The sequence below is a fragment of the Solanum lycopersicum genome, chromosome 3 (assembly GCF_036512215.1).
Source record: "Solanum lycopersicum chromosome 3, SLM_r2.1".
NCBI lineage: Eukaryota > Viridiplantae > Streptophyta > Magnoliopsida > Solanales > Solanaceae > Solanum > Solanum lycopersicum.
Genome location: NC_090802.1, coordinates 67,356,251 through 67,371,211, shown reverse-complemented (window position 1 = coordinate 67,371,211; position 14,961 = coordinate 67,356,251). Strand labels below are relative to the sequence as shown.

The 14,961-nt window shown below is 35.2% G+C and overlaps 2 protein-coding genes across 9 annotated transcripts; both read right to left on the bottom strand.

Moving 5' to 3' along the window:
- Positions 1–784: 784 nt before the first annotated feature.
- On the bottom strand, positions 785–8,648 carry PDS (phytoene desaturase). Of its 8 annotated transcripts, none has more exons than XM_010320110.4 (16): positions 8,258–8,648; positions 8,131–8,172; positions 7,670–7,918; positions 7,448–7,580; positions 6,563–6,651; positions 5,960–6,017; positions 5,567–5,722; positions 5,194–5,342; positions 4,912–5,031; positions 4,000–4,213; positions 3,806–3,908; positions 3,404–3,451; positions 2,824–2,869; positions 2,015–2,202; positions 1,694–1,856; positions 785–1,098 (listed from the first exon to the last, which is right to left on the bottom strand). In XM_010320110.4, the coding sequence occupies exons 1-16, from the start codon at positions 8,381–8,383 to the stop codon at positions 1,039–1,041; spliced, it is 1,944 nt and encodes a 647-aa protein (XP_010318412.1). In that variant the 5' UTR covers positions 8,384–8,648; the 3' UTR covers positions 785–1,038. The 8 variants fall into 8 exon arrangements, 7 of the variants coding, with proteins under 7 accessions (XP_010318412.1, XP_069150945.1, XP_010318414.1 ...); XM_069294844.1 differs by having other exon boundaries at positions 7,670–7,898; positions 8,340–8,623; XM_010320112.3 differs by having other exon boundaries at positions 7,670–7,898; positions 8,258–8,479.
- A 590-nt stretch (positions 8,649–9,238) lies between these two features.
- Positions 9,239–12,437, bottom strand: LOC101267789 (triacylglycerol lipase OBL1). Its single transcript, XM_004235468.5, has 5 exons — positions 11,954–12,437; positions 11,178–11,422; positions 11,024–11,057; positions 9,937–10,718; positions 9,239–9,670 (listed from the first exon to the last, which is right to left on the bottom strand). The coding sequence occupies exons 1-5, from the start codon at positions 12,309–12,311 to the stop codon at positions 9,413–9,415; spliced, it is 1,677 nt and encodes a 558-aa protein (XP_004235516.1). The 5' UTR covers positions 12,312–12,437; the 3' UTR covers positions 9,239–9,412.
- Between the last annotated feature and the right edge of the window lie 2,524 nt (positions 12,438–14,961).

Sequence of the window (14,961 nt, the reverse complement as noted above, 5' to 3'; positions counted from 1 at the left end):
AACTGGGATTGCATAGGCCATAGCCTAACTTATACTTCATATCTTTATCTTCCCCGCTAAAGATACTTAGTATCTCTATAATTATCACTTGAGAATCCATAAACTCATGTGCCTTTTAACTTGGATATTGGAGCCTAGAAAAAATCCTGACAAAATGGGTCGGTGGAATATAAACCCAAAGAAATAATCACAAATCACAATTGTATATTGGAGAGATTTTGTAATGAACTGTGAAGCGGCAATAATAAGGACAAAAAGAAGTGAGTGCAGATTCAGTGAGTCTTTTTCTAAGAACATTCCTTTTTTTGTAGATTGTTTCCTATCCAAATACAATGTATGCCCAAGAGTGTAGCTAAAGTTACCCTCATCCCCATTTCCATCGTTGTAAGTGAGCAGCAGTTGACTAATCATCATAATATTATAGAGTATAATCTACTTTGCTTTGCTGACCCAACAGTGCTCTCTCCACAACCCACTTATAATTAGAAGATAGCAAGTTGAAAAGTAAAATGACATGGAATGAATAGTTTGTTTTAACTTTTTTTAATCTCAATTTACTATGGATACCAACGGTAGGTGGTGAAGTAGTTCAATCATGTGACAAAGAGCCCATTTGATGGCCAGAAGCTTTCACTATAACTCTTCCACCGCCCTTTTATTGTCAAAGACATCCTTATATTTATATTGCTCCCATCATTATTAGAATTTCTGGAAGACACGGTTCATAATTTCTTGGTTCAGTTGGATCTATAGTATAAGATACTAGAATATCGATAGATAGATATTAACTAACGTAAAGATTGCATAAAGATATAAAGGGATTACAAACCCCAGATAAAGAAAGTGGTACATAAAATATGCTTTATATTTAAACTTGGGATTAAAAAGATGCTAATCTTCAACATGCCATCCTTTTGTATAGGAGCTTTCCTAACATTTCTCCTACTTGCTTCACCTCGCACTCTTCTTCTATATGTTGTGTACAACGCTTCTTGCATCATAAATTTAGTGTACAGAAGCTAAATAATAACCACAAAGCTAAACTACGCTTGCTTCCGACAACTTCTTTTGGCTACGTCCAACAAGTAACTCATAATCCTGCAAAATATAGGTGTAATAAAAGATGAATAAACACAACTCTCTGCATATATCACGCTACTACTGAGGTTCTAAGACCACACAACACTGCAATCTGTGCGCCAATTTTTTTTTTGTTTGTTTAATCCATCCAGTATTCAAAACTCACTCGTCCAACTTATCTGGTTTTGCGTGCCGTTTAAAGGGGAAATTGCTCCCTCCAACATTTTCTCCTTTTCCAAGGGATCAAACCAAGACCATAATTAAGAATGGGAGACTACAGTACTCCTTGAACTTAACTGGTGTGTGCACAAACTATTAAATTTGGTTGGAGAAACTATTACGCTAGGCAGAATTAGTATAGGCATGTTCGACATCCATTTCTGTTGAAGGTACAAGTTGAGAGAAAGAAGCTCCGTCAGAAGTGAAGTTGTACTACTTGACAACCCCTCTCTCCCGCCAAATTAATGAGAAACAGGCTTACAGAAAGAGACTGCTACCAAATGTAATGCCTAAGAAATGGTTCTACACTTCTCTACCATAACAAAGAAGACAGAATATAATCAAACATACCAGGAATGAAAGAAACAACTGCTGACAACCAGTGAGAACTTACCTGTACAATAGCTTGAGCACAAAGCTTTCCTGATAAGACAGCGCCTTCCATTGAAGCCAAGTATTTCTGTTTCGTGTAGTCACCGGCTAAATAAAACCCCTCTATTGGGGATCTTTGTAAAGGCCGACAGGGTTCACAACCTGGCACAGTTTTATAAACAGACCTGAGAGAAAAAAAGCAGATCAACAAGGATTCATGTATAGACTCCATTCGGACTCGATTCTAGTAAATGCAGGACTCTCAAATATGATCTAAATATTTGTATGAAGAGTGAAAAAACATATCATGATGAGCAACTATGAAGGACAAATGCTATATTACCTCGGAGTTTTGACAACATGGTACTTCAATATTTTTGCTTTGCTTTGATCTGCTGAAATTTCATCAGGAAAAAGCGTTGCTAGTTCCTTCATCGTTGCATCAATAATTTCTGAGTCGCTGCGAGATATCCACTCTTCTGCAGGTGCAAAAACCAATTCCAACATAGACTGATTGGGGTTGTAATATTCCTGCATAGAGGCCAGCTATGTCAGAGGGTCGTAAAACACACATGAAGAGAATGGGATAATGACTATACACAGCAAAGGAAAATATTTTTACGATAGACAATTGTCTGAGTGTTCTATCATAAGCCTCTTTTTTCAAGTTTAACTTCTCCAACTTTTTGGCAATGCTTTATATTTGTACAGATTTCCACAACCAATAAAACTGAGAAGTAGATCTGTAGACTCTTTCCAAAACTGCAGGTAACACTGAATTAAGTTCTCTTCTTACCCCTCCACCCCCAAGGCAGCAAGAACCTAGATAGCTAATAAAAGAATTTTATCCCATTAAATTCTTAGAAAATTAGCTAAAATGGAAAAAAAAAATCTCCGGCTAAGTTTCGTCAAAATTTCTTTACTTGTCCTGTGTAACTTGCCTCATGTGGTGGCTCCGGGCCCGTGCACAGACAGGATCATAGCCCTGGCTATTCCATATATACAAAACCAATATCATTGTATATCCCAAATGAAGATTACAACAGCGGGAATTCATACACTTACCAACAAGCATTATGCAATTCACAGCAAATTATACACAAGTCCACAGATTATAATTTGAGAGCAATATAAATGGTTACATATGAATACCTTACATGTAACAGACATGTCAGCATACACACTGAGCAGTGAGCTTCTGCATGAATATGAAAGAGAAATTAAGAAAAGGAACCAATAGAAGTATCATAAACAACACAATATTTTAAGAATTGAAAAAGGAGCTCTATTTATCTTGTCTCCACCAGCGGTGTCATTTAAAAACTAAAGGGAACATAATTAACATATAGCTGATGAAATGTGGACGACTTGGATCTCTAGTCCATTTTTCATGCCACGGAGAAGTGGTTGCCGTGACATGTCATGTCTATCCTCAACTGAATCTCACCAGCTAATGCTTAGAGAAAGGATTTTCACCGGGAAGGGGGAGGGGCAACAACAAATGCTTATTTAGACCAATAAATACTTCATTAACTTTCTATTAAACATAGCCATTTACAATGATATGAATCTAATGATTTAAGTCACTAGGAAATTTGCAGGAAATTGATAATCCGTCTACTCAATGTTGTATCAAATAATAATGACACTGGAAGAGGAGGAAGGGAACTAAATGAAAATGAAGTCATCGACACACAAACTGCTTTGGAAGAATAAAGTGAATGAAATTAACCTGCTGAAGAGCAAATGATCATATGTGTTCTTCAGTTTTCTGTCAAACCTGCAGTTTAATTTATACAATCGTTATTGGTTTGGTACCGATAACAGTAGTCGCTTCAGTATATTAAGGATACATATGAATTCATGATGAGAATTTTTTTCTTTTCAGCAGAATATTAGCCACTAATGGCCAGAACGATGGTAGTTCTTCTCATTAAAATATGTACAGAAATTTGCACTTTTACTATCTAAGTTTCGGAAAACCCAACATCCATAATTCCTCATTCAAGGGAAATTCACACAAGACTGAGGATATGCAAGTCAATATTTATAAACATACATGTATAGACATTTCATTGCACATACATAGGTATGCTACACACAAACACTAACAAGTAAAATATTCAACACTAACCATATATGTACATTTATCACAGGTACTCCGACTAACTTCTCCAACTTTTGGAAATATGGAATCTCTTTCCAGTCTTCAGGCAATAGAAGCTTGAAAATATCCACTAATTGGTTCATCAAAAATCAGCAAAAATCATAAACTCATATTAAGAAACTGAAAACTGGATTAATCAACTAGTATAATGGATATTATACCTGGAGCGGCAAACACAAAAGCATCTCCCTCGATTGCACTACCGTCACTCAGTATAAAACTCTTGACACTTCCATCCTCATTCAGCTCAATCTTTTTTATTCGTGAGTTCAGTCTGACTTGGCCACCTTTTGACTCAATGTGTTCAACAATCGGCATGCAAAGTCTCTCAGGAGGATTACCATCTAAAAAGGCCATTTTTGAACCATGTTTCTCCTGTTAATTAATAAATCAAATATATCAGAAAAGCTAAACTGAATGGAGAAATTCACCATCATTTCTTATTCTTTCGGGGTTTGTTTGTTTCCAAGTTATAAGTAGTTCACCTTAAATTCTTTAAGACAATAAAATGCATACTAGATGACAACTGAGCTGTTTAAAAGTGAATCAGTAAAGTAGTCCTTCATCCATGAGATTCAGGGTATAATTTACAAGAGGCCCATTTGCATGGTAGAATTTGGAGAAGTTTAATAGAAGTTCCAGAAGATGATTCAGAAAAGTAATGGGAAAAGAAAAAGGAGGAGGAGGATGGTTAATATAAGTGTCCAAGTTAGCATAAATCAATTCCATTTCTGCTAGTAGAAGCTTCTGAGAGTATGTCGATTAAACAAAAACTTCTCCAGCAGTTAAACAATATGCCCTCAACCTAGAGAAACCTGTCCCTCCAGAAGTAACAAGCAAAACCAAAGTATATTATTTGACGGATGGTAACTTCAAAAGTTTCATCTTCAAAACTGCCATTATGAATGTTTCCTACAGCAATCTAGTGTTGCGTACCAAACAAGATGAACTTATGGACAACCCAATCACATTTAAGCTCCTTAGTTAGAGATTTCATGTTATGTGAGAGTCTGGAAGGGACAAAAGTACTTCTCTCTCTCTCTTTGTTTTGAATGTGGGATCAGGATTCTAACCTGAAGAAACCTGTTCAATGCGATCAAAATGCACTGCATTGAAAGTTCGTCAGGGTTTATAAAGTTGAGTGCCTTTGACATAGCAATGAACACCTCATCTGTCACCCTGTCCGGCACACCCTGCAAAGCAACTTGCTGCTGCTGAGATTTGCTAGATGTATGCTCTTAGCAAAAGAGAGGCAGGTAGACAATCTAACACCTCAAATGAACAATTTGTGTGTGAACTGGTAACTATATAGCCAGGGTTTATGCACTTAAAAAGCAACATAATTGATTACGCACTTGCTTTCTCATCCAGTCCTTAACACTTATCCCATCTTGAGCTTCAACATAAGATTGCCCTCCAAGCATTGCTGGCAAGAGTCCAATTGCAAATTTGACTTTCTCTGGCCATGTAAGCATTTCGTTATTCTTTAAGATGGCTAAAATTCCTGCAAATTATATCAAAGAATTTAATATTTTAGCTGCACACAAAAGGTCCAATGAAGAAGTAATGAACTTTTATGCTCTTTTAAGGTTAGTAAAGTCCCATAGGTGTGATTGACTTATCAATTTTACAGATTTTTTTTTTAGAATTCTAATCAACTTTACAGCTTATTAGGGAAGTTTAACAAAATAACTACAAGAGGGAGAAATTTACTCGTGATTAGCTCACCATTTAAAGGAGCGGGTAAAGCTTCGGAGAAATCAAAGCGGCTGAATTCTCCTGGCTTGCTTGGCATTGCAAATATCATTGAATGTTCCTTCCATTGCAATCGATCGTTAATCCCTAATTCTCCAAACAGGTTCTGAATATTTGGGTAAGCCCCAACTTAAAAGAGATCAAGCACCAATTTGTATGAGTCACTATATGAATAATAAGATGAGAAAGGAGAAGCTAGACAAAATACAGATTTACTGACAATAATAGGCTATTTTTGTAAAAGATAAACGATAAACGACAAACGAGGATAGGAGATGTCTAATTGGCTAGAGATCAAAAAAAAAAATACAATGACAGTATATAGAAGATTAACGTAAACATATAACAATGAGAGGTCAAACTTACAGAATATATGCAAACCAGTCTCGTACCAATCTCCATCATCATCTTTCCATGCAGCTACCTAAAGGGAGATATAAATTCTCAACAGTAGAACACATAAAGACTAATACTAAATCAATTGTTTGCCTATACAACTAGAATTCTTGGTGACTCCATAAGCAAGATAATCCATTCTAGCCATTTCAACTTGAAAGCATATAGATGCATAAAATACGAGGAAGAAATAGCGTGCAAATCGATTCTTGATTAAAGGACATAGAATAGGCAGAAAAGTAAAATTAAAACATGCATTATTAAGTATGCAAATACCAACTTGCACCTAAATGCAAATGTAACAAAAGCAAGTAGACAAAAAGGACATCTAATCTTTAGAGAAAACATGCATCAAAACATAAAACAAACTAAGAGAGAGTTTTTTGTTTTGAAACTACTTAACATAGTGATCTAGACTAAAGGTATTAGCTAGGTTACGTAGAATCTACCAGAAAAGACAGCACATTTATATGAAACAAACAGAACCCCTACCCCAAAAAGGACTACTAATAGGGAAAGACACAAAAAGAAAAAGGATTTTTTAAAAAAAAGGAAATTTTTGATCTTCTTAACCTTTCCACCTAGAACATCCCTTGCCTCCAGCAGTATCGGTTTGTGACCAGCATCTGCCAAATATTTTGCTGTAGACAAACCACCCAAACCTGATATTCCAAAAAGTTGAATTATCATAGAATCATGTTACTGCTCCATTTATCTGAAATAGCTATCTAGTACCTTGCGTTGCCTTCTTTATTATATGCTTTGAAGTACAATGGAACAAATCATGCAAATAACACTTCTTTAGGTAGTAATATAATTTTCTACTAGTTGATTATAGTACTAGTTGAAAATGAATGTTACAGTATTTTGCAACCAAGTCAATGAACAAGTTCAAGGCAGCTTAGAGGTCACTGCTCCAGCATAGTAAAGATGAAATATGAAGATCTATCATATATCTGCTTCACGTTCTCACAGATTGCATGCATTAAAGGTTGCAACCCCTTATTGTGTAACTTAATTTAGTGTTCAAATTTTGGAACTCCACATACTGCAATATATAGGTATAGTGGGATGGGATCAATCTTGCACTGGAGAATTGATATATACACCTCTAATACTTCAGAGTCACCATTTGGACATGTCACAGACAATAGCATGTTCAGTGACTTATCATGGCTCAAATGATAGAGAGATAAGACATTATAACAGCAGAAATAAAGAGAGTGATGGCTGAATAGTCAAAATTTACAACTTGTGTAACTGCTCCTAGTCCAATCAGCAGTGACTTTCTATTTAGTCGCAAAATGACAAGAGCTTAATAACCTCAAATTTTGTAGTCAAACAGTTAATCAGGCATGTACAGGTACAATAAATATTCAAATGATAATACAGCAAAAAAATGCTTCCTTCGAAATAAGCAAAACGAATGCTACAAATATAGATGACCCGGAATATCACCTGCACCAGCAATAACAATCTCCAATGGTTTAGTTGGGCGCGGAGAAGCACGGAACGTTGATGATAAAAATGCAGCCTCCAAATAGTTAACTGTATTGTCCAGCTCTGGTCTTGGATAATCAATGCATACGACCTGAATGACAAGATAGTTCCTTTATTTTAGAGAAATATATGCCTTGAGATAATAATTCAAGTCATCAGTCTATAGAATTCAAACCAAACCTTTAAAGGCCCCAAGTCCTTAACCAATCTTCTGGTCGTGGCATGGGGAGTACGAATCTTTAACTTATGACCCATTGATTCGCTACCAGCAAAACATAACGAATTCCTTTGCAAGCAACCATCTCGACTTTCAGTTCCCAAAGAAGACGACCTCGAGCTCCAAAGATAAGCTGAACTACCTTGGACTCTCAAGTTAACAGCAGAAACAAGTCCAATTTGAGGCATTTTACTGAAAAATAACAGTAAAACCTGCCATAAGGATATTTCACAGTAAGAAAATTATCCATTTCTGAACCTAAATACTTGGTAAAATTCCTTCTCTTTGTCAAGATTTATGTTGAGAAGCATTTATGAAACAAATTTTACATACAAAAAAAAAAAAAGTCGCCTAAAAGATCCACAAACCTCAGAAGTTAAACGAGTGGCATAAAGCATTCAAAGAAACAAAAATCTTTTCTTACCTCGGAACGAATGAAAGCACCTAGAAGATATAGGGAGTGGTTCTGCACAATTAAGCAAATAAATTTGGTTGGGTTGAAGTTGAAGAGTTAAATGGAAACTTGAAATTTGTGGTGGTTTGGCAGTTACCCAGAAAAAGATACCGAATGCTATAACTAGTAAAAGCGTATAATTCTGTATAAATAAACAAACTAATTTATGATGAAGATGCCTGCTTTCGGTGATTTGGCCAATTCCCTTTAAATCAAATCTCATGTTTGGCTACAATCCAAAATTTGACACGTCCCACCATAGCCACACTTGCGAGATAAACCCTTTTCTTTCTTTAATATCTAAGTTTCTACCTAATTTATGATAAATTGGAGCCCATTTGGATTGATATAAAAAAAAATATTTTTTTAAAAAAAAAAAAGAAAAGAAAATTGGAGAGAGAAGCTCATCGTACGTTTATTAAAATGAACAGGATGTTTGAGTTGAGTAAAACACGTAGAATGCTACGAGTTTTACTTTTACATCATGTAGGCATTTTAATGTGAAAAATGAGCACATTATGTAGTAGTTTTGACTTTTGAGAACTAAACTATTAGGTGCTACTAATTTAAGAAATTTATAACGCAATTTAACATAGTTGAATATCTTTAAAATTTCAAAATATTCTATTATTCGCTCTCTCATTCTTATTAGTTTATTTTTAAGCCGGAAATCAAATCGAAGGACTATCCTTTTTAGTTGATTCTTTTCAATTTCTACTCTGAAGGAAAATCGTCAAGCTTCCACATTGCTGGATGGTTTGAAGAAAATGTCAATTACAGAAGGGAAAAAGAAGATATGGTCAAGAAAACTAAAGAAGTAAGAGGAAGCATGTAAAAACAAAATTTAATGTATATAAAACCACATATTTGTCCTTCACGAGGACTCGGTTGATTTGAAGGGTGGTTATTCACAATGGTTCAGTTGGTTTGGAGGGTGGTTATCAATCCCCCTGAATGCTTTCTGAGTCGAGCCACATAAGACATGGACAGTGCGAGTTACTTCTCTTGTATGGTAGCTATTACACGTTGGGGGTTTATCCAATGCACACAAAGTGCTCAACAACAAAAAAAACACATATTCTACAAAGGGAAGTCTTATTTGAACATATAGTTCACTGAACTCATAAACAAAAAGCTGATTTAAGTTTACTTTAGATAAATAAACTCCAAACAACCTTCAAAAACTAAACTGGACGCCTTCTGCATGATCTTCTGTAGCTGTAAACCCCGCTATTTTGTGACAAAAGTATTTCTAAAAAGACGACATTTGGGTACTTCTCTCCTTTCCAAGTCTGACGGAGTTCACGTAATCAACTGGGCTGTGGGCAGAAATACCAGGAAGGAAAAGTCCTAGCACGCGAAGCACAACTGATTCCCAGCATTCCTCATACTCGGCTCCATATATGTGACCCATTGTAAAGCTTCTGATGAGCTCCCACCCAGCATTCAGATACAATGGTATCAGAAATCGCAGCCCAAAATAGTTTCTGTTTGGCTCTTCATCGACGTTCTATAGACAACCATGAAAAGGTATTAGTACAACACACAGAACATTTTCATTTCATATTAGACAACTTTACTATGAGGAAACAGCTAAAGAATTGAGACTGAACACTATGAAATTAATAAATTTGACAAATGTTTCATCATCTAAGAAGCTTGAATGGATATTAGAGGACAATGTGCTGCAAGCCAATTGACATTTCGAGAAGAACACCAGATATTAGACGAGCAACATTGATAACTGTAGAAAGAATAGGGCATTGAAGCTTTTACCTGCTCAACATATAAGCTGTTGTAATACTGGCAAATCCCAAAGTGTTTAAACAGGAATGTTTTATTATCATAAGGTAATCTTGGCACAAGATCATTGGAATAAACAACTCTGAAGTACTTTGGGACTGGATGTTCCAAATGGGCTTCCATGAACCTCCCTAACTGTCTGTTCCCAATCCTTGGCTGCCCATATGTATATATCCCCAATAACCGTTCCATGACATTCATCTCCTCATGCAGCACTAGGATTGTCGGGAATAATATAGCTAATGCTCCACCAAGGCTATGGCCTGTAACAACAAACTTTGCATTCTTGTGCTCATTGAGTAACCTTTTGAGTTTACTCCTGACAACATAGTATGCCGTCCTCTCTGGCATATCTAGTTTGAACTTCTTTGATCCGGCATCAGTAGGCCTATCTGATTCAGGCGACTGGTCTGACACACTGTGTGCATCAGAATCACTGAACATGGTAGAAGATTCAGAACTTTCTGAAGGAGCAATAGTTGCATCATTCTCTAATTTGGTGAAGTTCTGATTATTCATGAACAGCTGTTCATGAAATGTGGAGACTTTAGCTCTGCTCCCTAAACCTAAGGCTTCCAAGAAACCCATGTGTACTTTGCCAAGTTTTGGAATCTCGTACCAAGAGTAGTCAAAATCAGTGATCCAGTCATCAGCATCAAAAGGCTCTGTGCCCCTGAAGCTGATGACTATCAAGTTTGCATCTTTTGGCTTATCACACAATATAAAAACCTGGGTGGACATCTCTTTCTCGAAATCTATATCAGCAAGTGCAGAGAAAGAACAAGAAAACAGCCCATAAATCAGAAGATGTCATAACAATTGATGATGAAGAAAAAGAAGTAAATGAGTCAAAGTCTGCTCCAACATAGAGAATAAACCAGTAACAGTGATAAACAAACAAAAGGATGAAAGGTGAGTTCACAATGTGGTTTTATTTTCCCTTGAAGGCTGGCAAGAAGCGACTTGCAAAGTCTTAAAGGATTAACTCTCCCCTGAAAGAGGGTGTGCTTAAATGGTAATTTTGGATGACTCGAATGTAAGGTAAAGGTTGAATTCTCACCATTCCAACAATTGTAGAAATCCACAAAATGCATCTGTTATGGAAATCAATTTTAAGTATAAGTTTTCATAAACAACATGGTAAACTTATTTTCTTCCATTAGTTAGAGCAGAAGAATAAAAAAATAAAAAATAAATAGGAATCATAACATAACCTTCCAGTGAATATTTACGACATTCTGAACGACCTTTGCATTCTCGTAGGCCAACTTTGAAGCCATCATACAGAGGTCCATAAGGGCTCTGTGTCCTATTCCAAGTTGAATATCTTTCTGCCAGAAATCAGGCTCTCCAATTTCCTTGGTTAACGTCTCAGTCCTGTATAAGTCTATACGCCCATCTAAATGCCCAATCGCACTTATAAACGTTTCTGACCCTCTCTGTGGCATCACCACCTTTCCTGTTTTCACAAAACATTTTGTTCATAAATATAATTTGAGAGAGACAAAGCTTGATAATGGAAACACAACAGAATAGTTTGAGGCAGCATTCAACTCAAAAAGATAAGTGTGATGATATTTAGTAGCGAAGTGCCAAGTAAGTGCAAATGGCACTAACGTCAGGTTGTTATGGGAAATATAGTTTTGTTCCTAAATTTTGGAAGTCCTATTCAAGTGGCAAGAATAAGAATGCAAATTCAAAAGCAAAGAGTGCCCAACAAAAAAGCTACTACTTTTTAAATCACCAGATAAAATCAGCACCTCATGTAACATGTGACTCATAAATCTTCTATTACGTACTATTTCTTTTTGTTTCCACCCCAACCTTGGTAGGATGAATAGTAACAGTCCGGTGCGACTCAAACCCAATATCTTTAGCGGTAAAAAAAAGTATTTTACACAAGCCACATTATATTTAATAGTTGAATCCATGGATGTGTGTACATTATAATTCGCTACTCTGCTAAAAAGGAGCAAGTGTTAAGTATTACCATGCAATATATTGTAGAAAAGGCCAAAAAAGTTGCCATTGAGAGAGAGAAGGTTGAGGATGAAGTCGAGGAGATACCCAAACCATTCCATGGGTTTACCGAAAATGGCGATTAATTTGCGCACAATAACGGAGACAAATATAACCCATCGATGATCTCCGGCAGTGGTATCGTCATGAACACGTGTCAACTCTTCCGCCACCACAGGGGTACCGCCGTCGGAATAGTGGAGAAATTTATGAGCGTTTTCCTTGTTAGCTGATAGGAGAAAGCGCATGAGGTCCAAAATTCCTCCATCTTGGTAATTCACAATCAAAAACCGCGAATTCCCAGTCCATTCACCTCCATCCACTTCCATTTTTGCAAGCAACTAAGTCATCATAGATTCGCTCTATTAACTTAATGGAAAAAAAAAAGGCCGGGTATTTTGCGTCACGATTGTGCATGCTGTGGGCCATTCATATATTTATCCAAAGAGAATCTTTCGACGTTTGGGCCTTTAACTTCTTTTGGGTTATGTAATAACATAACATACGTGACGTTAACTCACTTCTGGAATTTACCAACTTCACATACAAGTATATATATAACTTCCTTTAAAAAGATGAACCCCAAGAATAAAAACCTTATGTGATTTCATCAGCGCTACGAAACAGCCGCTAAGTTTGTTTAGCTGTTGCAAAGCCAAACCACTTTCTCTTTTTTCGTAAACAACATCCCACCCTTCAAAAATAAGGATTATTTACACTTCTCTTAATTATTTATATATATAGTTATGTCCTTCCGAACAAACAAGAATAATTTTTCACTAATTATGTTTGACATGACATCAACTTCACCTCGCTAGGTATATAAGTATTAAGTCCAGTTGCTAAAGGCTAAAAACTATTGACCACTCATTTGAAAGGTAAAATATGCAATTATGTACACAAAATTAGTATGGGCCAAATTTTGTGTAAAACTTGGAGTCACCAGTAATGTCCATTGGAGATTAGGCCCAGCCCATCTTCAGTTGGGCTAGAAACGAAGCTGGAGTTGATTGTTGTATATTATAAAAAAATTACCTATTTACACAACATTACTTATTATATTTTCTCCTATTCCCTACTATTTTAAAATATTTCAAAACTCCCTATTTTTCATCCTAAACCCAACTGTGTGGATACATTATCCCTCTCCAATACAAAATCACATCTCGGCTCCTATATTCACTCCTTTCATCTCTCCTATTTTTACTCCCCAGATCAGTTATCTCTTTCATTCTAATTTGAATTTCAAGAGTTTTCGTTTTCTAATTAATCAATTTCAAATCTTTTCAACAAGTAGTTCATCCTCTTTTGTTGTTTGGTCATTTTCTTTTTCCATTAATTTCTCTCTTTTATCTTTTTTCTTCATTTGTCTTTTTTTAAAAAAAAATTGGCAATAGGTAGTTCTTATTCATCGCATTTTTCATCTAATGAAGACAGTGTTCTTAACTCCGACAACAAGGATTTTGAAATCAATTATCAAGAAATGCTAAAAAAAATAAGAGAAAAATATTAGTTGTTGTTGTCTTCGATAAGGTCTGAATCGAGATCCAAAGGCGAGTTATATCGATTCGATAATGGAGACATTGCTTCAGAATTTGATTACTCATACACGATCTCTCAAAAGAATATTCATGTTATTGCAGAAATAAGTGACCTTAAGATTGTATCAGTATGATCAGAATATTTAGTATTATATGACACATTATCATATGTTTGATACACCAAAATTTGTTCGTATATGACACATTATCAATTTAATGTATCCATAATTTATAATACACGCTGATGATGAATCAGATCAAGACGCCTCAAGCTCTTAATGAAGCAACAATGAATGCAGATATATAAATAGTAATATCATGTATAATGTATCTTCAAAGTAAGATGCATGAATAGTAACATATCATGGACTAATTTGTTAGGCATATACATAAATTTGAATTTATACTAAATGTATCACTTACATAGTGATTACCACATAGACATGTATCCATCAAAGTTGTATATCTTTTAGCCTTTTTGTATATTGTATCAAATGCATAGTAAATTCATTGAAATCAAAGCTCTTGCTTCTTCACCTTAACAATGTATTTGATTTATAATTTTTTTCTCAATTCATTGATTTATAATTTAACAGCAATGGGCTGATTAGAAATTCACAAAACAAATATTTTGATCAACAACAATTTCATCACTTTTGCATCGTTCATACTTCACCTCACTTTACCATATTTCAAAATGGCTCGAAAAGATCGACAAGTTCATGTTGTATTAGTACAATTTGTCGACAAGTCTAATTCAAAAACTGAGAGTTTGGGAGAGAACGAAAATAAATAATTTCAAATTTTGAATAATGCTAGTCTATTACAATTTTTCAGTTGCTGAATCTATCTAAAACCAAACAGTAATGTATCAATCTAAAATTGAACACCTTATGGACAATCTTTACTACTTTAACGTATCATGTAGGATTATAACAGTTATCAATATACTAAATATTTTTAAATATTTAGTATATTGATAAGTGATATGTCCATCTCGAGATCACAAATTAAAAAATCAACTACACAACACAATACATGTAATTTCAGAAATTTCATTATCAAATTTTTTTATCCTGAAGTTAAAGTTATAAATAGTAATGTACGTGCACAATTTTATGGGCATGATACATAATACATAAAAGTGATACATTTAAATTTATCCAGTTGTTATATCAATCGTATGTTCTTTAACTTTGCAGAAGAAGCAAAATTTCAAATTTGATATTTAGTATTCAAGTATATAGTCAATGTTGATAAAGGAGGAAAGTGTCATAAAGACAGCGGCAACGCGAAAGGAAAGGTTAAGAGTCATTGTTGATCATGCACTAATAAACTCAGATGGGGGAACAACTTGCAAAGTTTCGAAAAAAAATAGTCATTCAAAATGCATAACCTCCAAACCACAATTATTCAAAAAGCAAACTAACACATAGTT

Excerpts from the sequence above, each read along its gene's own strand:
- PDS (XM_010320110.4), bottom strand. The coding sequence starts at position 8,383 with ATGAGATTTGATTTAAAGGGAATTGGCCAAATCACCGAAAGCAGGCAT. Across the intron at positions 6,018-6,562 it reads GGGATGTTCTAGGTGGAAAG|GTAGCTGCATGGAAAGATGA; the intron begins GTTAAGAAGATC and ends ATCTCCCTTTAG. Across the intron at positions 5,032-5,193 it reads AGGACTGGATGAGAAAGCAA|GGTGTGCCGGACAGGGTGAC; the intron begins GTGCGTAATCAA and ends GTTGCTTTGCAG.
- LOC101267789 (XM_004235468.5), bottom strand. The coding sequence starts at position 12,311 with ATGGAAGTGGATGGAGGTGAATGGACTGGGAATTCGCGGTTTTTGATT. Across the intron at positions 11,058-11,177 it reads TCGTAAATATTCACTGGAAG|ATGCATTTTGTGGATTTCTA; the intron begins GTTATGTTATGA and ends TTTCCATAACAG. Across the intron at positions 9,671-9,936 it reads ACAGCTTATATGTTGAGCAG|AACGTCGATGAAGAGCCAAA; the intron begins GTAAAAGCTTCA and ends GGTTGTCTATAG.